General features: G+C 48.3%; 1 protein-coding gene across 1 annotated transcript; it reads right to left on the bottom strand.

Moving 5' to 3' along the window:
* Positions 1 to 1,722: 1,722 nt before the first annotated feature.
* ATOH8 (atonal bHLH transcription factor 8) lies at positions 1,723 to 22,085 on the bottom strand (the record flags this gene model as incomplete). Its single annotated transcript, XM_044659314.1, has 3 exons — positions 1,723 to 1,934; positions 3,732 to 3,981; positions 21,780 to 22,085. Coding segments are annotated over 3 exons (768 nt in total), but the record flags the coding sequence as incomplete, so codon positions are not given.
* Between the last annotated feature and the right edge of the window lie 4 nt (positions 22,086 to 22,089).

Below are 22,089 nucleotides of genomic sequence, written 5' to 3'. Positions count from 1 at the left end.
CTGTTTATTTGTTCATCCATCTATCTATTCATTTATCTCTCCATCTATTTATCCATTTATCTATTCATTTATCTACCCACCTATTTATCTATCTATCCCTCCATCTGTTTATTTCTTTCCATCTATTTTTCAGTTTATGTCTATTTGTTTATCTATCCACCTATTTCTCTTTTCATCCATCTATCTGTTCATTTATCTCTCCATCTATTTATCCATTTATTTATCTATTCATCTATATGTTCATCTTTCCATCTATTTATCATTTATCTATTCACCTATTTTTCTATCTGTCCATCTGTCTGTTTGTTTATCTCTCCATCTATTTATCCATTTATTTATCTATTCATCTGTCTGTTCATCTCTCCTATTTATCATTTATCTATTCATTCATCTATCCACCTATTTATCTATCTGTCCATCTGTCTGTTCGTTTATCTCTCCATCTATTTATCCATTTATCTATCCATCCATCTATCTGTCTACCCGTCTAGCTTTCATGTTTCCATATTGTATCTCTTAAGTAGAATAAAAGCTTCTTGAGGGCTTGCCATAGTGTTCAACACAGAGTTTATTTTGTTTGTTCGGGTTTTACCTGTGATTTCATGGGTAGGTACTTAAACAGGAGAGTGTAGATCTGGGGAGTGGTGGTGGTGGTGGTGGTGGGGAGGTTCTACACTGGGTCCCAGGGCCAGTGTGAGTCAGAGGCAAGACTTGAACTTAGAACTTCCTGACTCCCGACAAAGATGGACCACCGAGTTCTATGCCACACTGCCTGAAGCTATTGCTCTAGAAAGGGAAGGGAAGGGGAAAGGGAAAGAGAGAGAAGACAGGAAGAGAGGGGAGGACAAGGGAGGGGAGTAGAAAAGAGAGAAGGGGAGGGGAAGGAAGAGAAGGGGCCTGGAGGAAAGGGGAGGGGAGAAGAGAAGGGCAGTCCCTTTAGAGGGGGTGAGATGCAAGGAACACTGAGCAAAGAAGACTAGAGATTTAGGGCTGGTAGAGATTTCAGGGGCCACTTCATTTAACTCCCTCATTTTACAGATGAGGAACTGAGGCCACAGGAGGTTAGTTGACTTGGCCAGGGTCACACAGCTAGCATCTGAGGCAGGATCCTGGCCACCTATCTTGTAGGAATTTCATTTCATTTCTCTCTACTCCTCAGGCTTGGTAAGATGTTAAGAACGATCAGATTAGGGGTACTTGGGCAGCACAACAGATAAAGAGCCAGACCTGAAGTCCAGAAGACCTGGATTCAACTCTGGCCTCAGATAGCTCCTGGCTGTGAGACCCTGGGCAAGTCACTTCACCCCAAGTGCCTCACCTTACACTCTTCTGTCTTAGAACTGGGAGACAGAAGGCAGAGATTTGAAAATGAAGGGTTGAGGTGGGTCCATCTGTCCCCGAGCACTTATTGGGGAGGCACCGTGCGGAGTGGTGGGGCTAGAAAGGAAGGCAAACCACAAAGCCTGTCCTCAAGGAGGGGATGTCCTGGGTTTGAATCTTAGCTCTGCCCTCCGGGCGGCTGGGCCAGTGCCTTGCCCTCTGTGGCTTCCTTTCCTTTCTCTGTGAGCAGGGGCAGGCAGGGGTGCCCCCCGGTCCTCTGCCTGCAGCCCCCTCACCCCTGCTGCCCTCCCCGCTGCCTGACCCCAGGGGCGGTTCACTAGGAGTTTACAACACTCCTTTGTCGCGAGGGCCGCCAGCCGTGCGGAGCCATCAATCCTGGCCCTAATTTGCCCATGTCACGCCGCCGCCGGAGGAAAGCCAGCCTGGGCCAGGCTTCCTCTCACCCCGCTTGATGGTGATTTCATCTAATTGGTCCCGCGGTAAATAAGTGGCAGGAATGTGCACGGCAATTAGCGAGTGGCCCAGCGGCCGGCCAACGGCGCCCACGTGGCCTGGCCAGGCTGGGTCCCCCGGAGAGCCTCTTCTTGGGGCTCCTGATGGAGGCGGGCCACGGGAACAAAGGGGCCCGCAGGGGAGCTGAGGCTCCATCCCAGGCCCATCCCCAGGCCAGGTGGCTGGGCCCCCGAGTAACTAGGCCAAGCCCCCCGAAAAAACAAGGGGTCAGCAGTGGGGGAGAGGAGGCAAGAAGGTCTCTGTGCCCAGAGAGGGCGCGCAGGGGCAAAGGAAGGGGCTTTGGGACCTCATCCTGCAAAGTCACTGAGTCCAACTCCCTCCTTTTACAGAGGAGGAAACTGAGGCTGAGGGAAGTGAAGAGACTGTCCAAGGCCAAGCCCGGGACTCGAACCCAGGCCATCTGACTGCAGATCAGAGTGCATCTACCCTGAATATAGCTTCCTTGTACACGGTTGTTGCCCCCATGAAACGGAGAACTTCCGGTGAGCTGGGTCTGTCTGTCTTGTATCTTTCCTTGTACCTCCGGCCCTTAGCACAGTGCCCAGAACACGGCGGGGCCTTCCTAACTGCTCACTGACCTACTGACCACACTGACTCCCCAGGATTCCAAAGCCCCCTCTTGCTCCCCACTCCTGCCCTTCTCACTCAGCCTCGGGATGGGGCAAAGGCCGCTCCCGTGGGATAGATCAGACTGTTGTGCTTTATCCCAGCGGAAGAAGGAGGAGCAATGAATGGTGGGAGCTGAAAAGAGGCCGATTCAGGTTTGATGCCCAGAAAATCTTCTAGGATTGTGGGTCTCCAGACGACGGATAAGCTACCTGGTTTTTCCTCTCATTGGAGGCTTCAAGCAAAGGCTGGAGAGATCTGAGAGCGAATTCTTGGTTGGACTAGAAGCCCTTCAAGGTCACTTCTGATTTGGAGTCACGAAGATTCTGGCCTCAGTTTCTTAAGTGGGTGGCCCCCATTGGTCCTGCACTTGGGAAGGGGAGTTGGCCTCTCTCTACCTGCAAGCCTCATCCCACCAGGACCCATTGAATAAGAATCAAAATACGCTTCCAGCTTGCAGAGACCTTAATGATCTTCTAATCCAAACCCATTCTGCAGATAAGAAAACTGAGACTCAAAGAGGAGACCTATCGTTTGCCAGTCACTCTTCCCAAGGCTAGTCATCCCCTCAGTACAATAACTGGCAGAACCATCATTGAAGAGCATAATTAGGCTGGTTATTGGGATAATCTCTTCCCTTTACAGATGGGAAAACTGAGATGACTTATTTCAAGTTAAACATGTAAGCATTTAATATTCCAGAGAGGGGCTTCATTGGGAGGACTACGGTCCCACCTGGAACACAGTCCCATGCATGTGTGTAACTGAGAGTGCCGAAAATTTAGACAAAAATTTCCCTCACGGGGGCAGCTGGGTGGCTCAGTGGATTGAGAGCCAGGCCTAGAGACGGGAGGTCCTAGGTTCAAATCTGGCCTCAGACACTTCCCAGCTGGGTGACCCTGGGCAAGTCACTTGACCCCCATTGCCCACCCTTACCACTCTTCCACCTATAAGTCAATACACAGAAGTTAAGGGTTTAAAATAAAAAAAATAAAAAAAATTTCCCTCACACAAAGAATCCACTCACTGCTGTGATTGGCCAGTAGCTCAGGAGGTCCACTATAAGTGGATGGCGGCCACCATTCTTCTCTGGATCCCACACAGCCCTCATTTTCTCACATTACCCAACGGCCGTGCCCTGGAGGATTTAACCCTTTCGTCTCCAGTACTCTCATATAACAGTCGCCCTCGTCACCATGGGCATCCCCTTCTCCTGGGGTGACAGAAGGCCTCCATCAAACAGATCCTTGAAAATCAAGAACCACCTTCACCCTCCCCTCGCGCACAAAGTCGTGGGGAATCAGCCCCATAGTGTGAGCCGGAACCTACCTTCCTCTTCTTTGACCTGCCTTCTGCTTGCAGGGTCCGGGTACACTGTTCCACACACTCAGAGAAGCTCATGTTACTGTGGTCGGCACTGTAGTCCAGGTCAGCCAGCCTGGCCAGGGAAAGGATATAGTTACAGGCTATCCTCAGGATGGCCAGTTTGGACAACTTTTGACCGTAAGAATAGCAGGGAACCTAGAAAGGACAATAGAAAACATTTAGGCGAGGACGTATAACAGATACATGGCGGAGAGACACAACTTGGGCAACAGTGAATGATGTGGGATCATTAAGGGGACTGTGGAAAGATGGAGATGATATCTTGCATCGGTTACAACTTAGAATCCAAGATTTCAAATTAAAAGCAACATCAGAGGCAATCTGGCCCAACCATTGCATTCCAAAACCCAGGAAAGATAAGTGACTTGTCAAAGGTCTCACTGAGGGCAGAGATGGGATTTGAACCGGGGTCATCTGATTAAATCCAGTGCCCATTTCCATAAAGAAATAGAATTGGGAGCAATGGACAAAGCAGTGTGAGCCAGAGAGAAAATCCACAGACTCTCCAGGGCTGGGGGACTGTTTTTTCTTTGTGACACTGGATGAAATCCTCAATTTCTCTGAGATGTCACTACAAAAGAGAACTGGCAATTTCTTGGACTTGAGGTAATTCAACTCATTCCAATAAACATTCATTGCTGTTGTCGTTCAGTCCTATGTCTGACTCTCTGTGACCCCATTTGAGATTTTCTTGGCAAAGTACTGCCATTTCCTTCTCCAGCTCGTTTTACAGATGAGGAAACTGAGGCAAACAGGGTTAAAGTAACTTGCCCAGGGACACACAGCCAGTAAGTGTCAGAAGCAGGATTTGAAACAGGGGTGTCTGGACTCTAAGTCAGCACTCTTTTTTACTGCATGTCACGTCCTTTTTCCATGTCCCTTAATTCTCCTCTGTTGATTATTTCCTAATTATATCTTGTTTGAACATAGGTTTATGCATGTTGTCTCCTCCACTGGATTGTGAGCTCCTGGAAAGGCTCCCCAAAGTACGTAGTATAATGTTTGACACATAGCAGGCACTTAATAAGTGTTTGTTGACTGAATGACTATCGTCATATGTAAAGCACATTGCAATTCTTAAGAGCTCTATATAAATGCTAGTTATTATTAACATCATCATCATCATCATTAAAAGAGAGCTCAGGAGCAGTGAGGTGGTTCAATGAATAGAGAGCAAGGTCTAGAGAAGGAAGATCCTGGGTTCAAATCTGGCCCTAATGACCCTAGACAAGTCACTTAACCCCAATTGTCTAGTCCTTACTACTCTTCTGCCTTGGAACCAACACTTAGTATTGATTCTAAGGCAGAAGGTAAGGGTTTAAAAAGAGAGAGAGTTAGTTCACCTCTCCCTCTCAATTACCTCTCAATCTAACACATTAAGGAGTTGTGGGATAAGCAAGGTTATCCTAGGCAAGAACAGTCAGGACTTTGAATTTTCCACATAAAATACTTCTTCCCTAAAGAAGCACTCAGAAGAGTCTGAAGGTATACAATATCTGAGGGCCTTTTAAGGACTAACCTGGGCTTCTGAGCACAGGAACTAAACCAAGGGCCTAACCTAGCTCATCAGAGATCTTTTTTTTTTTTTTTTAAACCCTTACCTTCCATCTTGGAGTATTGTGTATTGGCTCCAAGGCAGAAGAGTGGTAAGGGGAGGCAATGGGGGTCGAGTGACTTGCCCAGGGTCACACAGCTGGGAAGTGGCTGAGGCCGGGTTTGAACCCAGGACCTCCCGTCTCTAGGCCTGGCTCTCAATCCATTGAGCTACCCAGCTGCCCCCTCATCAGAGATCTTGCCAAATTAGTTATCAAGGGAGATTAGCAATACAGCTTGGGTTCCAATAAATGAAAATAAGGCATCCCCCAAAATAATTCAGTGTATCAGACCTCATACCATTCAAATTTATAATAATGTAAAACAAATTCCAGTTCAATGGAAATATGCAGTGTGAATCTGAATAATAAAACTGTCTAAGGGAATTCCTTATTCCCCCTATACAGACCAAGCTATACTAGAAAGTACCATCAAATTGCATTTATACTCCACCATTCAGTTCACTGGGAGTGGAAATATGCTAGCTGAACATCAAATAGTCAACGTGCTCTTCAACTTTATAGTCTGACACCATTTGTCTAATCACTAATAGCTAATATTCGTATAATGCTTATTATATATGAGACACTGTCCTGAGAGCTGTTTTCAAATATTATCTCATTAGATCCTCACAACAACCTTGGGAGGCAGATACTATTATTATCCTCATTTTACAGATCAAGAAATTGAAACAAAAAGAGATAAAGTGATTTTTCCAGGGACATATAACTATTAAGTGTCTGAGGCTGGATGTGAACTTTGGTCTTCCTGTTTCCAGGCCTAGCACTCTGTCCACTGTGTCACCTAGTTGCCCAAAGTTGATGAGAAGGCACCAATCTGCATTGGTAGACAATTTCTTCATCCAAGAATTCCTTTTATTGGTGAAATCACTGATCGCTATCTACCATAATGAAGGAATTAGATAACCATACTACAAGGAACCACAAACTCAAGGCTGAGCACTCTCAAGTGGAAGGTCCTGCCTGCCATTTTGGTCAGCTCCTTGTAGGCAGAGATCCTGTCTTCTTTTAACTGGGTCCAGCAAAGAGTAAACACTCAAATATGTACTGAATGAATGCATAGATGGATGGGTGGGTGAATGGGTGGCTAGATGGACAATGAAGACGATTTAGTGCAATCAAATGGAATTTACAATAAAGTTAATCAGATACATATAATGATGTGTCACAATTGTGTTTTGTATTATATGGATTATGTTTTATAATTCAGTATTTAAATTTAGGTCACATAAATGGCCATAGTATCCATAATTTGAGCTTGTAAAATGTTGGAGTTGGAAGGGAGTTTAGAGAATATGAAATCCAACCCACTCACTCATTTTGCAAATGAGGACACTGAGGTTCAGAGAGCAATGAAATGAAGCTAGGGTCTTTTTTCCCCTACTTATTCTACTTCTTTAGTTCCTCTATGTCTAGAAACAATATTAATATGGACAATTTTCCCTGATAACATGTACCATTTGTCATCATCATACCCTCTGACTGACACATGAATTCAGAGATAAATATCAAGCTTCCCAAGAGTTTAGAACTGAGGTTCTCAACAAATCACAAAATCCCCAAGTTGGAAAGGACCTCAAAAAACACCTAGTCCAAGCCATACACAAAAGGAATCTCCCTGACATACCCATCGAGTAGTCAACCAGATTGTTCTTGAAGACCCCCAAGGAAAGAGAGCTTACTGCCCCTCAGATCAGTCCATTCCACCTTTGGAAGGCCCTAATTATTAGAAAGTTGTTTTTTTTTTTTCTGACATGAATCCTAAGTTGGTCTTTTTTGCAACTTTTACCCATTATTCCTGGTTCTGTCCTCCAGGGCCAGACATAATAAGACTAATGTTCCTCCATGTGTTGGCCCTTCATATATTAGGAGACAATTATCGTTGCCCTCCTGGGCATCTTCTCCAGTATAAACATTTCTAGTTCCCTCAACTGATCCTCTGAGGTTGTTTCCCAAAGGACATTAGCCAGCTAATCAATGTCCTTCTTCAACACTTCTTCCCAGAACTGAATATAATTCTCCAAATGTGGTCTGATAAGGGCAGAGTACAATGTGGGTCTATCACCTCTCTAATTCCAAGAATCCAGGTCTCTTAATGTATCACTGAATTGCATTAACTTTTTTGGAAGCCACATGACCCTGTTGACTCATTGAGCTTTTAGTCCACTAAAGTCCCAACCTCTTTTTCAAAATGCTTTTCCCATACTATACTTGAGACATTGACTTTTTGAGCCCAAGTGTAAGACTTGCCATTTACTGGTACTGAATTTCATCTAATGAGCAAATTACAAGAAGTATCCTATTGCCTCCCTCCCTATCCCTGTCCTTTCCACCCCCAGATACTTCCCCACCTGAGGCTTCCCAGAACAAAGAGGTTGAAAAGACTGAGGGCAGAAGGTCAGTTTTACATGCTGCATTGCAATTACGCCTTGGACTGACCCAACTGACTCCCAGCTGTTCTACAAATATTTGAGAGACAACCTGCCCTTAATATTAGTTTGTTCTTTAAATATACTAATCGAGCGGAGGGGGAAACATGATCAGAGAGTAGAAACGCCTAAGAAAAGCAGGCCAGATCACTTGTCAAGGTCACAGATATCTAGACAATTATGGATTCCTCCAGAATAACCTAGGGAGAGGATTGCTTGGAGATGTAGACTATTGTAACGGGGCATCAAGACTGGCAGATGAGGCTGGGTTGATGAGGGAAGGATCTTTCAGGACATCTAAACAGTCTCTAAGTCAATTCCAATGTCCTAATTACACTCCCAGCTGAGTAATTCTTCTCTGCCTAAGTCAGCAGGGCCTGTCCCCTTTTACCCAGCTCAGAGTACTCTTTGATATTAAGAGTTTGGTACAAGAGGTTCCCAAAGGGAATTCTAAATTTACTAAAAGGAATTCTCCTTTGGGACCAGCCTTTAAAGCAAGCTTGCCAAGTACACAAAACACACACACACACACACACACAAAATCATCATCATCGTCGTCATCGTCATCAAGTCATTGATATACCTAGTTTTGTTTTGGTTTTTTATTGGTTTTACCTCAAAACATCCATTTAGAACTGGAAAGGGTCTAAAATGTCATCAATTCTAACCTCTCATTTTACACATAAGGAAACCGAGGTTCAGAGATGTTATATGAATTGTCCGAGATCATACATAGTGACAAAAGTGGGATTTGAATCCTGGTCTCTGGACTGCAAATCTAGCACTTGTTCCCACTGAGCCACACTGTCTCTAAAAGGCATATTCTCAGACTTCAAAGGATCATAAATTTCGTGATAAAGTTGGTAGGGGCCTCAAGGGTTATCTAGCCCAGTTGCCTCCTTCCTCTTTCTTCTTTGAAATTCATTTTCCTCAGAAAGAAGAGACTTGCCCAAGATCATATCACCAGACAGCAGTAGAGTGGGAATTCAAGCCCCACAACTTATTTATGCATGGTGTCCTTCCGGAAGAATATAAACTCCTTGAGGGCAGGGACAATTTTCACTCTTATCTTTGAATTCCCAGAACCAAAGACACTGCTTGCTGTCCCAGGGTAGGCTTTAATAATGCTTGCCAAATCAAATTACAGTCTAGCATGGGAAAGTCTGGGAAGGCTGGCTTTGAGTAGTTGATTTCATTTGAGCCTCACAATGCATCTTTGAGAAGGTGGGACTCTAGTCATTCTCATCCATATTCTATAGATGAAAAAGCCAAAGCCCAGAGAGGTGAGCTTTGGTCCCCCCTGCCAGGTCTCCCAGCCAGGAAATGTCATCAGTGGGAAGGGAGCACAGGTCTTCCTGACTCTAAGGCCAGCACCTTATCTCCTCATACCATGCAGCCTCTTAGAAGGAGACCCCACCAGAAGTAAAAGGCAACTCCAGGACATTCCAAGGTCCCGGCCACCCCCTCCCACCGGGGCCCATCCAAGAAAAGTTGGCAGAACAATGAGCTGAGGTTGTTCCCAGCAAGAATCCAGGGGAACACCGAGCTTCCCCACTCCCTGCTCCAAACTCCTTTATCAGCTCAGACAAATAAACAAGGCGTGCTGCACAGGAAAGGTACCAGTCCCTGGGGCTGGGGGTGGATAGCCACAGTGCTTTGCCCCTCAGCCCTATTCCCTCCCCCCCCCAAGTTTCCTAGACCAGACTAGGCCTTTAGGAGGTGAAGGCCTCGGGGAATAGCTGAGACCCTCTGGGGTGTTCAGAGTCCAGGCCGGTGTCCAGATAGGCTCAGGATAGAAATGAGAGGTGAGAGCAGAGGGAAGCCAGAGGAATGGGCACAGGGGGAGGTAAGCTGGTCAGCAGCTCTCTGAGCCTGGCTGGAAGGTGGTGAGAGCAAGGGCAGGCAGCGTGAGAGCCAGCCCTGCCTCATTGTTTTCTCTGGGAGGCTTGGCCCAAAGAATTTCCAGAAGGTTCATTTAAACATGCAGCTTTTTTTATTAGCCCTTGGCTCTGTGACAGCAATGTTCCCTGGGGCAAGACAAGTCAGATGCTCTCAGGCTGGGGTCTGGGCTGGCTAGTACCCTGTGGTGCCATTGGGGCACCCAGGAGAAAGAAGCAGAGAGGGGTCTGCTGGGTGGGGAGGGGGCTGTAAATCCACCTCCGTGGACCACACCAGGAAACTCCTGTTAGCCATTTGCTCTCCCAGCTTCTGCCTGGCTTTCAAGAGCAGACTTTATAAGACCATGGCTCCTATGTGAAAATATCTGGTCCCGTTCATTCCCCCCTCCACCCACAGCTCCTCCCCAGAGGAATCCAGGCTCCTGGGCTCTGGGGGAGGGGGAAGGAGATTCCTTTGGATTCCTGACCAGTTCTGAAGCCTCCAGGCCCTTCCCCCCAGCAGCTGCAAGCCCGAGAAATACCTCCTAGAAAAGCAGTGACCTCAACAGGAGGGACAGACGGGCTGCCAGAGCCTGGCCAGCAGCATTATGGGTAGGGGAAGCCCAGCTGCTTGGGGCATTCAGCCCTACTTGCTGGAGGGGGAGGTGAGGAGGCCAGGAATTGACCAGTCAATTGGATAAGCATTAGAAGGCAGCTGGGTGGCATGGTGGATAGTGTGTTGGACTTGAAGATAGGAAGACTTGGGTTGAAATCCTGCCTCGGATACTAATTGGCTACGAGACCCTAGTTTCTAGCCAAGTCACTAATTTCTCTTGGCCTCAGTTTCCACATCAGTAAAACAGGGATAATAATAAAACCTGTCTCTCAGGGTTCTGGTGAGGTTCAAATGAAATATTAGTTGTAAAGTACTTTTTGAGCTTCAATGAACCTATAAATAGCATTCATTATTTTACCCCTGGGGAAACAGGGACCAAAGTCAAATAATCCTTGCTCTCAGGGAGCTTCCATTCTGTGGGTCCCTTCCCCACTGGAAAGGATTCAGAACTGGTCAGAATCTCCCTCATCTTCCCCAGAGCCTAGGAGACTGGATTCCTTGGCAGGAGGAAAGACGGAAGGGGGAGTGAAAGGGACCAGATATTTTTCAGATAGGAGCAATGTCTGCTCTTCCAACAGGTGGTGAAGCCCTCAGGAGCATCATGGCAACTGTGAAAAGAGCCCTGGATTTACACCTGTGCGATGGAGGGTCAATGGCTTGACATCTGCAAGATGGAATTTAGGACCAGAAACTGACTATAAAAGGCCATGGTTTCTCTGGCTGTGGGGCTCTCCCACATGGCCAGGGAGTGACCGTCAGGCAAGTTAGCCTCTCTGGGGCTGAGCTTTCTCTGACAGTCTGGTTCTGGCCATCCCTAAATTGAGGACCCTCTCTGGCAGGGTGAGGAGCCTAGGACCCTCCTAAGGGGGACCCAGGTCTGGGATCAGGGGCTTTCCCAGGGTAGAACTACATGTTGGCCATTTCTCCTCATGGGGAAAAAAGGTGCTTGATGATGATTTTAAATCCTTGCTAAGTTTCCTTACCATTTGTGGGTCTGTGCCAGTCTGCTATAGTGTAGAGACCAATGGCCCCAGGGCACATCTGACTTCTCAAGGAGTTGGCCAACAAGCATCTACTATGTGCCAGCCCTTGTGTAAGCACTGAGGATAAAAGGAAGACAAAACCACTGGCCTTGCCATCAGGGAGCTCCCAGGCTGAAGGGGAAGACAAATAAGAGACACCCGGGAGAAGATGGAGACCATCTGGCAGAGAAGGTCCTAGCGATGGGGAAAGGGGGCAGAGGAGGGCCCCGAAAAGGCCTCTGCCACAAGGGGGAAACTGAGCCAAGTCTCAAAGGAAGCCAGGAGGCAGAGGTGAGGAAGAAGAGCATTCTAGGCTTGGCGGGCAGCCGAGAGAAAGGCCCAAGGTCCAAAGATGCAGCAGAGCGTTGGAGGAACACAAGAAGGCGAGTGTTAGTCAGTTATGGCATGGGCGGAGGGTAAGAAAGAAGACCGGAAAAGGAGGAAGGCCCCAGGCTGGCATGGCCATCCTAAATGCCAAGTGGAAGACTTTATATTTGGTCCTGGAAGTGCCAGGGCCTCGGAGTTTACTGGGATGGGCATGGCTACATCTATGCTTTAGAGATGGAGGGGAGGAGGAGGCCCTGAAGATGGGGAGACCAATGAGAAGGCTACTGCACGAGTCCAGGCAGCAGGAGGTGAGTGAGTCATTAAACAAGATGGCAACTAAGCGGTGCTGTAGATACACTGGAACCACTCCTTCATATCAGTTCTTTTTTTTAAACTCTGACCTTCCATCTTAGAATCAATGCTGTGTATTAGTACCAAGGCCGGTGATGGCAAACCTATGACATGCATGTCAGCACTGGCATGCGTAGCTGTTTTTGATGACATGCAGCTGCATACAGAGAAGGATGGAACATTTGCTATCATGTAGTGTAGACACTGTGCACTATGGATAACAATTCTACCTATATTTATTTACCTATTTTGATTCATTAAATACAGCTATAGATTACAATTATGCATTTTTGTTATTTAAACTATAAATATTGCAAAATTATGTGTTTTTTTTCCTAGAAGTGACACACCACCAGAGTTATGCTCAGTTTTTTGGTGAATTTTGACACACCAGGCTCATTGGGCTTGGCACTGGGGGTTAAGTGACTTGCCTAGAGTCACATAGCTAGGATATATCTGAGGCCAGATTTGAACCCAGGACTTCCCATCTCTGGGCCTGGCTCTCCATTCACTGGGCCACCTAGCTTCCTCTAATTAATATCAATTCTAAAACAGAAGAAAAGGGGCTATTTATTTTATTTTATTTTTTAAAGAAGATAAGGGGTTGGTTGGTTTATGAAATCTTTTTTTAATAATAATAAAAAGTTGGGAAGAGGAGAGGGAAAGGTAACTCGTTCAGGCTGGACAGTGTGTTCGTGTGATATATGCCCACAGGACATCCAGTTGGAGATGGAAGACTGGAGGTCACTAGAGAGAAAAGGGCTGGCTATGGAGATCCGGGAACGGTCTGTATAGAGAGGATCACTGCGCCCATGTGAAAGAGAGAGGGAGAAGGGAAGAGCGTCCATGGTTAGTGGGCATGCCGTGTGTGGCGAGCCAGCAAAGGCCGCTGAGGAGCAGCTATAAAATAGGGCGAGAGCCTCGACATGGGGGTCAGCAAAACCTAAGGACCAGAGGGGGAGTCAGAGGCACCCCCAACATATTCTATGATGAAAGTCGGGGCCCCTTGGGTGGGCTTGGGTGGTGATGCTCATCCATCCCCCTTTCTCTGACCCTCCTTTATGATCAATGGTGGGCCTGGGAGGTGACTAGACAGGGTTTGAGGCAGCCTGGAAGAAAGTCCACCAAGCAATAAAAGATCAAGGAAGAGCGTCGTAGGGCTAGAATCTCTGATCTTGGCCTCATGAGCTCTGACTAGCTTCACAGGAGGCTGCCAAAGAACCAGGGCAAAGGCGAGAGGAGCTACGGCCAGAAGGACCCAGGGGGACCCCCAAGCCCAGGCCCCTTGTCTTACAATCAGCCAACCAAGAAGCAGGTAAGCAAACACAGGGAACGTGACTTGCCCAATACCACACAGGCTGTACATAGCCAAAGCAGGATTAGAACCAAGGGCTCTGGTCCCCAATGCAGTGTCCTCTCCAAGTATCCCACAAGCTATTTGGGGAGATAAAGCAGCTACACACATTACCAGGGCTGAAAAATATTTCCCAGGCAACACAGCCATAGGTGGGGGGATGGAAGGGAGGGGGGAGGAGGAGGGCTCCCGTGCCAGGAGCCCCCTCCCTCCTTTGTCACCTCTCAGCTCTTCAGCTCGCCCCTCCTCCTTCCCAGACCCCATCCCTGCAACACAATCTTTCTCAGCATGTCTGTAGCCTGAGCAGATACATGCATGGAATGGGTCCAGCTGGGCATACATGGCCTTAATTTGACAATGATGAAGGCTGTTGGCTGGGCAGCTGGGCTGGTAGCGCGTACTGCTGTCTTTCCATCTGTCCCTCCCCTCCACCAACCCCTGGCCCTGCCCTGCCCTGCCGGTGGTTTGACTCCATGGAGTTTGTGCATGGGCAGCAGGCTAAAAATGAGAGCTCCTATATGCACTTAACCTCCCCCCCCCATCTCTCTCTCTCTCTCTCTCTCTCTCTCTCTCTTTCTCTCTCTTCCTCTTTCTTTTTCTATCTCCATTTTTTGCTTTCTCTCTGTCTTTGTCTCTCTCTCCCCTCCTTCTGTCTCTCTGTCTACGCCTCTGCCTTTGCCTGTCTGTCTTTCTCTCTCTCCTCCCTCTGTCTCTCTGTCTCCCTTGTCTCCCCCTCTTTCTCTCTGTCTCTCTTGACTCTGTCTCTGTTTCTGAATCTGTCTCCCCACCCCCCAACACACACAGACATATATCTTTGCTTCTAAGTCTTCTGTGTTCTGGTGGGTTCTCCTGACACTGACCCCCTCCCACCTCAGGGCTCCAGCAGAAACTCCTCCTGCCCAGATCCTCAGGGAGGTCCGCCAACTTTGGGATTCAAGGGGGAGGGGGCAGAGTAGCCCCTTTTTGACAAACTCTATTAGCCATTCTGGCTTCTCTGTGCACAGGGTAGTGACTGCTCAGGTTTAACTGTGTGTGTGTGTGTGTGTGTGTGTGTGTGTGTGTGTGTGTGTGTGTGTGTGTGTGAGCCCGAGCAGCAGTGTGCACACAAGGTGCTGTCACAGAATCACTGATCTTTTCAAAGGCTAGGAATGACTTTAGAGCTCCCCACCTCATTTTACTGATGAGGAAACTGAGACCCAGAGGGTGAATCTCCAGGGTCACATGGATATCAGGCTCCTGGATCTATGGCAAGAAGACACCTATATCCAGACTGTTTGGTAGAGACGGCCAAATTTGGCCTCAGACATGTCCTAGCTGTGTGATGCTGGACAAGTCACTTAACCCCATCTGCCTAGAGATCTGGAGAACAGACCAAAAGACACCTGCCCTCAACTCCATCCCTCCGAATACTGAGGATTCTGGCACTTCTCCCTGCCTCAGTTTACTTATATGTAACATGAAGGCTAGGGTCAGTCTAAGTAAGCTCTAAGCTGAGACCCAGTGAGGTTAAATGATTTGCCCAAGATGAAAGGGGTAATATTTGGCAGAAGTGGGATTTGAACCCACTTCCCTTCATTCCAAATCCCCCTGTACCCATAGTACTTTTCTAGAGGCATTTGTCTACTTCCCAGGGCACAGAGCTAGAAGCAAGCTTAACACCATTTTATATAGAGGAGAACCTTTTTCTGAGACAAGTCGAATTAGGCAATCTTTGAAGTCCATTCCAAGACCTGGTCTTAGCTACCTTCTAGCTGAGTGACCCTGGCAAGTCATTTACCCTATTTGATTTCATTTCATGATTATCCAGCTTCCAAGCCTTGAAAACCTCCAAGGACAGGGAACTCCCTCCCTCCTGTGGGAGGCAGTTCATTCCACTTATGAATGGCTCTGTTTGTTAGAAAAGTTTTTTTTCTTTAAATTATACTTAAATTCACCTTTCTGCAACTATCATTGTTGCCTTGAATTTTCCGCCCAATGGAACTCAATAACGTCTTCTTCTAAATAATGTGATCCCCAGAATCTTCCCTTCTCCAGGCTAAACATCCAGAGATCCTTTGAACCAACCTCAAATGGCATGATTTTGAGGCCCTTCCAATGGCTTCCCTCCTCTGGACCCTCTCCAGCTAGCTTATCAATGACCCAGAACTGTACACAGTTCTCCGGGGCAGAGTACAACAGTACTAAATCCCTAGCTGGGCAAACGAGCTCTCTTCATTTGGCCTCATATCATGTTAGCTTTGGTAGGTGCCACATCACACTGTCGACTCATTTGGGGCTTTCGTTACTGGTAGACCCTAAACCTTTGGGGGACAAACTGCAGTTTAGCTATGTCTCCCTATGATTAGATTTGAAAAATTGATTTTTTGAACCCAGTGTAAAAGTTTTCATTTATCTCAACTAATGATCATGTTTTTCCATTTTCAAGACTTAATAGTTATCTTGGAGCAGCTGGGTGGCTCAGTGGATTGAGAGCCAGCCCTGGAGTCAGGAGGACCTGGATTCAAATCTGACCTCAGACACTTCCTAGCTGTGTGACCTTGGGCAAGTCACTTAACTCTCATTTGCCTAGCCCTCCTCCTTCTATCTTAGAGTTGTTACTAAGACATAAAATAAGGGTTAGTTTAAAAAAATAAAGAAAGAAGAGTTTTGAGAGCTAGTAGACTAACTTTGTGGTCAAGAGACCTGGGTTCCAATCCCCAATGCATTACATCCTCACTTCCCTCATCTGTGAAAGGAGGAGAATCCTAAAGGCTTCTGCCAACTGTAACATCCTATGATGCTCTGGTTCCCTCTCTGCCCTTGCAGAGAAGACCTGGGGCCCCTCTTTTCCTTCAATAAGCCCTTAATAGGGAGGGGAGGGGAGGATATTTGAGAGGAGAAGGGGAGAGCTGCTCTGTTCCTTTGCACAAAAAGAAATCCAGAGCTTGCCAACTTCAGCTCCAAATACCGATTGTTAGCAAGTCCCCCAGGTCTGGAGGAAGCCTGATGGAGCTGATAATGTTGGGTCAGTGGAAAGATCGTGGACCAGGAGTCTAAAGACTTGGATTCCAAATCTGGCTCCACTGCTGAATTATTTCATGACCTTGAACAACCCACTTTGTTTCCCAAGGCTCAGTTTTTCCATACAGTAAAATGGGATTAATTCTACTTGCTTTGGATGATCTCGCAGACATAGTGGAAGGAAGAGATGGGATGGAAAGGGCGATTAAAACATTTCAATCAATCACGATGTTCTTTGGATTCTTCCTCTGAAATCTCTTTCCCAGCTGTTCCTTCTCTTCATCATTTGAATTTCTCCCCTAGGAGGTAAGCTCCTTGAGGGCAAGAACTGTTTAATTTTGGTCACTGTCGACTCTATGCCTAGCACAGTTCCTGGCAAACAGTAGGTGTATTGATTTATTAATTCATAAATGTTAATTAATATTTAAATAAATAATTGTCCTTTAATTATTTATTATTAATAAATGTTTGTTGGGTTGGGTGGAATCTAACCTTGGATTGAAGTTAATAAGATTATTACTACTACCAATAGCTGCCATTTATATATTCACTCTAACTTCTAACACTATAACTTAAATATTCACTCTAACTTTTCCACATACTGTACTAGGGTGATCTTTTTTCATCTTCAGTGTCACCAGCCAAGGTAAAGTCCTTATTCCCTCTTGCCTGGAGTCTCTTGACCAGCCTCTCCCCAGCCCCACAGACTCTCTAGTCTCTTCCCTTTCTAAAGGAATCCTACACAGGAAGTTGCCAGATTTGTGCTCCTGACACTCAGGTCTGATCATATCACCCCACTGCTAAAAAATGTTTAAAATTCAATTTCAAATAAAACCAAACAAACAACTTTCCATGGCTCCCTATTACCTCCTGAAGAAGTCCAGACTTTTCTGTCTACATTCCAGGCAAAGGGAGTTAGTCTCTGTCTCCTCTTACCCCATCCCACAATTTCTCACCTTTATGTCTTTGTGCATGCTGTTCCCTAGAATAAGGAGCTGAGTGTGCAATGATTAGAGCTGAGCCTGGCTGTCAGGAAGACCCGAGTTCAAATAGGGCCTCTCACACTCTGACTTTGGGAAAGCGACTTTATTTGTCTCAGTTTCCTCAACTGTAAAATGGGGATAGTAATCAATCTACCTCATGGAGGTTGTTATAAGGATCAAATGAGATAATGCTTGTATGCTGCATATATGAGGGCTAGAGATGGGAGGTCTTGGGTTCAAATCTGGCCTCAGACACTTTCCAGCTGTGTGACCCTGGGCAAGTCACTTGACCCCCATCGCCCAGCCCTTACTGATCTTCTGCCTTGAAGCCATTATACAGCATTGAGTCTAAGAGAGAAGGTAAGGGTTTAAAAAAGAAAAGGAGACAGCTTAGCACAATGCCTGGCACATAGTAGGTGCTTATTCCCTTGCTCTGGAATGCCTTCCCCACATCTCCAGGCATTAAAATCCTTCTCATTCTTTGAGGTCCTGCTGAGCTTCTAGGAAGCCCTTCCCTGACTCGCTGCTGGAAGGGAGCCCCTGGAACACTGCTCACACCACTCCTGCTTCTCCCGTTCTGCCGTTTATTATATCCATGCCTTGGTCTCGGCTCTCCTAGGAAAGGTATAAGTGAAGGCAGGGACAGGAACTTGACCTGCCATCTCCTGGGTGAAGTGAACTCCATTTCCCAATAAAGCTCTGTCCCTTCTAATCTCGGGAGCTGCCTGGATTGGGGGTGGCTAACCGGTGGCTAGTCAGTGGCACAGACCCCAGCGACACTCCCAGATCAGCGTAGAATGGGGAAATGGTTAGCAAAGCAAGTAGAAGTAGTGCAGGCATGGATAATGTTCAGCGGAGGCTTTCTAAGTCAACCGGCACCCAGGATCCTTAGTGGCTTAGTGGCCCCCATCTCTCTTTGGAGTCTGACACACCGAGATTGTCCCTTGCTATTGAAAGGCGTCAAAGGCCAAATTCAAACCCAAGTCCTCCAGGGTTCCTCCGTCTGCTCCCTCCCTGACGGCAGTGACCCTGTTTTATTTGTCCCCTAGCACCTAGCTCAGCGCCTAGAACATCCCAGGTTCCTTATAAGCCTTGGTCGAAAGGAGTCAAAATTATGAAGTTGGCAAAGGCACCTCCCTTTCTTTCTTGTAGAAGTGGGGGCTACGAGTGCGGAACACCGCATATGCAGTCAAAGCTGGACAATGTGTTGGCTAAATTTGCCAAGCGGCTATTTAAAGTCTTTGTTCCAAAGGATGGCTCACTGGGGAGGGAAGGGATGTATTCCGAGAGGAGCGGGCTCTAAAAACCAAAGGGCATCCATAACAATTAGAGAAAGGGTTTCCAAAGCCAAAGTGGCAGTGAGAGTGCTGGCTAAAGGCCAAACCCCTGAAGGTTCCTGTCCAAGACGGGCAGGAGGCTTGCACGATCCCCTCCCTCCAGAGCCCCGGACAGATAGGACATTCTGCCCCGTGGAGGGACAACGCCAAAGGGAACTCTGCCTGGTGGCTGGCATAACCATCACCGGAGAGTCTGTCCAGGCTGCTCAGCAACAGTGTGACCCTGATTCACCTTCCCCAGGAATAAAAGGCTATTTTCTAAATATGGTTCCAGAGATTGTTTCTTTCACTCTCCTCCACTCCTCCTCTTAAAAATAATTTAGCTTAAAAAATCGAGTCCTCCTAGGACCTTTCTCCTCTAGGGGTCTTTTCCCGTGAACTGGAAGGGAGCAGAGATCACTAGTCCACTCCCTATTCTACACACAGGGAAACTGAGGCTGAGAGGTGAAGAGACTTGCTTACAAGGGACGTACCACCACCCAGTGCCAGAGTAACAATTAAGGACCCAGATTTCCTATCTCAATGCCTCTAGGAGACCTCTTCTCCAGCCGCCCAGCTTTGCCTTCCCATCATGGCAGAAAGCACAGTGTGTAAAGAGAGAGTACTAGTAGAACTTCAGCAGCTAGGTGGATCAGTGATAGAGCAGCGATTCCCAAAGTGGGTGCCACCGCCCCCTGGTGGGTGCTGCAGCCATCCAGGGCAGCGGTGATGGCCACAGGTACATTTGGGGGCGGTGAATAACTGTAAGGGGGTGGTGATAGTATGTGACAGGGGGCGCTAAGTCATATTTTTTCTGTAAAGGGGGCGGTAGGCCAAAAAAGTTTGGGAACCACCGGGCTAGAGTGTTGGCCCTAGAGTCAGGAAGACCTGAGTTCAGCTCCTCCCTCAGACACTGGCTTTGTGGCCCTGGGAAAGTCGATGAGTAGCCGTCTGCCCGGGTTTTCTCATCTGTAAAATGGGATGAGCGGTTACCTCACAGACGCCTTCCAAAGCTTAAAACACTATATAAATGCTAGCAAATGAATTCGCGAGGATCTCATGGCCTCATGGCAAGGGAGTATTTAGGAAATGCCTGTGTGAAATGACCGAGTATCTGTCTATCTGGGCACAGGGCCATCTGGAGTCAGAGGGTGGATGAATAATAAATAATAGTCCCAGGGTCGGTCACGATTAAGTTGGTAATAAGGACCACTCCCTCACTGGTGGTGCCTCTGACCCGACCATCTACACATCTCGGCAGGAAACTGCTCCTGGCTCGTCCTGCTTCCCTGCTGGTGTCTGGAAGGGCAGGAGAGGGGATGCTCTTGCCTGGACTCTTCCTGAATCCTTAGGATCCCAAAGAATGCTATCACTCAAGCCATTAAGTGGCTCAGGTGGAGGCGCCCAGAGCCAGGGTGCCTCTGGAGGCAGCAGAATCCCTTTGGAGAGCCCTTGAGAGAAGAGGCCTCCTTTGGAGTCTCCAGTGACTTCTTGGCTCTGGCCTGTGGGGATGGGGAAGCTCACTGGGGTTGCCTCCCCCAGCAGGCTCACTCACTCGAATCCAGCACCGAGGCTGTAAGCATAGGAGACCACAAGCTTTTCAGGCAAGTCAAGGCCAGCTTTCCCTCCTCCTCCTGATCTCCCTGCATCTCCCTAGCTTTCCAGGGCCCCCACGCTCCCCAGGCTGGAGTTGGGGGAAGGTCATGTGACAGGGCTCTGGGCTCCTTTGCCTTTCTCTCCTCCCCCCTTCCCCCCCCCCCCCACCAGTTTCTCCTCCTCCAACCCAAGGGAGCGCTTTTGAAGACAGGAATTCTCAGCTGCCAGGAACGTGAAATATGAGGTCTAAAGTCAGAAGGCACCAAACTGCCCAGTCATGGGAATCTGTCTTTTTCTCCAGCTGCAAAGCCATTCACCAGACAATGGCAGCCCTCGCCGCCCCCAGGACTTATGAGTCACCCGCATCGCCATTACTGTCATCATCCGCATCATTCATTCGGCCAACACACATTTAGAAAGCACCTAGGCTGTGCCCAGCCGCTGTAAGGGGAGCCAGAGAGCCACCGATGAAAAGGAAAGTCCTTGCCCTCAGGAAGCTTCCCTTCTGGCGGGGAGCAGCGGAACCGGAACATATATACAAGATGGCATTACATTTAGAAGAGGGGGGCACTAGCAAATAAAGGGGACTCGGGAAAGGTTTTCTGTAGGAGTCGCTGCTTCTCCAGAGCCCTGAAAGGGTGTATGTGTGTGTGTGGGGGGGGGGGGGGGGGGCAGCGAAGAGACAGGCGTAAGGAAACATTCCAGGCAAATCACCATCAAAGTTTGCTAGCCCTTCCGCCAACTTGTAGGGCAAAGGTCAGTTCGAATCCCAGGCCCTCTTTCTTCCCGTCCCCAACCCCATCTCTCGGCTGATAAGCAGACACCTCCTCATAGGGGAAGGCTAGCTCCGAGGATTGTGGGAGGGAAGGTTCAGAACGCCTACAGGCTGTTTATGGGATGGTGGGGAATACTAGGGGGAGAGGAAGCAGAGCCCCCCCCCCCCAACTCCAGGTGGGGGTTGTAAGTATAAACCACTTCTCCCCCCACCCCCAGAAGCCTAAGCTGGTTTTGTTCTTTTTTTTAATTGGGGGGGGGGGGGGAGCGGGCGGGATAGCCATAGGAGGCAGAGTACTGATTCCCAGGATCATATATTCAGGCAGCCCTCACATTTGGCAGAGAAGGAAACTGAGGCTCAGAGAAATCCAATGAGATAACCTGTAAAGTTCTTCGCGAACGGTAAAGCACTACATAAACGCTAGCCGCGGTTGGGTCGTTTGCCTGAAGACGCACCGGCAGCGAGCATCAGAGAGGTGGGCTGGGAGCCCCGCGCGTTGCCAGGACGCTTTCTACTATGGTGCCAGGCTTCGTCCTGGTAGTGCCTTCTCCCCCGCTGTGGGAGGTCGAGGAGCAAAGCGCCCCCAGTTCAGTCCCCCCGCGGGGCTGCTCTAGGGAGCCAGAGGGGGAGCTGAGCGTGGGCGCCTGGGGGTGAGCGTGCATGCCATGCCCTACCTGCTTCCGGAGCGCCTCGAAGGCGGCACTGATGGTATGCACCCGGGTCCTCTCCCGGGCGTTCGCCAGCAGCCTCCGGGTCTGCTGGATGGCTTTGATCTCCGAGGAGACGCCTGCACTTTCGCCCAGTCGTTTCCTAGGCGAAGCCGAAGCCTCGGGATTGTTGGTGTAAATTACGTGTGAAATTGAGGAGAAGGAACTTCCCGCTGGGCGCGGCTGGGGCGCCGGGGGCTGGGGCTGGGGCTGGGGCGCGGGAGGCGGCGGGGGCTGCGGCTGCGGCGCGGGCTGCCGAGGGGGCGGCGGGCACAGC

The sequence above is a fragment of the Gracilinanus agilis genome, chromosome 2, assembly GCF_016433145.1.
Source record: "Gracilinanus agilis isolate LMUSP501 chromosome 2, AgileGrace, whole genome shotgun sequence".
Lineage (NCBI taxonomy): Eukaryota > Metazoa > Chordata > Mammalia > Didelphimorphia > Didelphidae > Gracilinanus > Gracilinanus agilis.
Note: the sequence above shows the minus strand (reverse complement) of the source record. Positions and strands in the feature narration are given on the sequence as shown.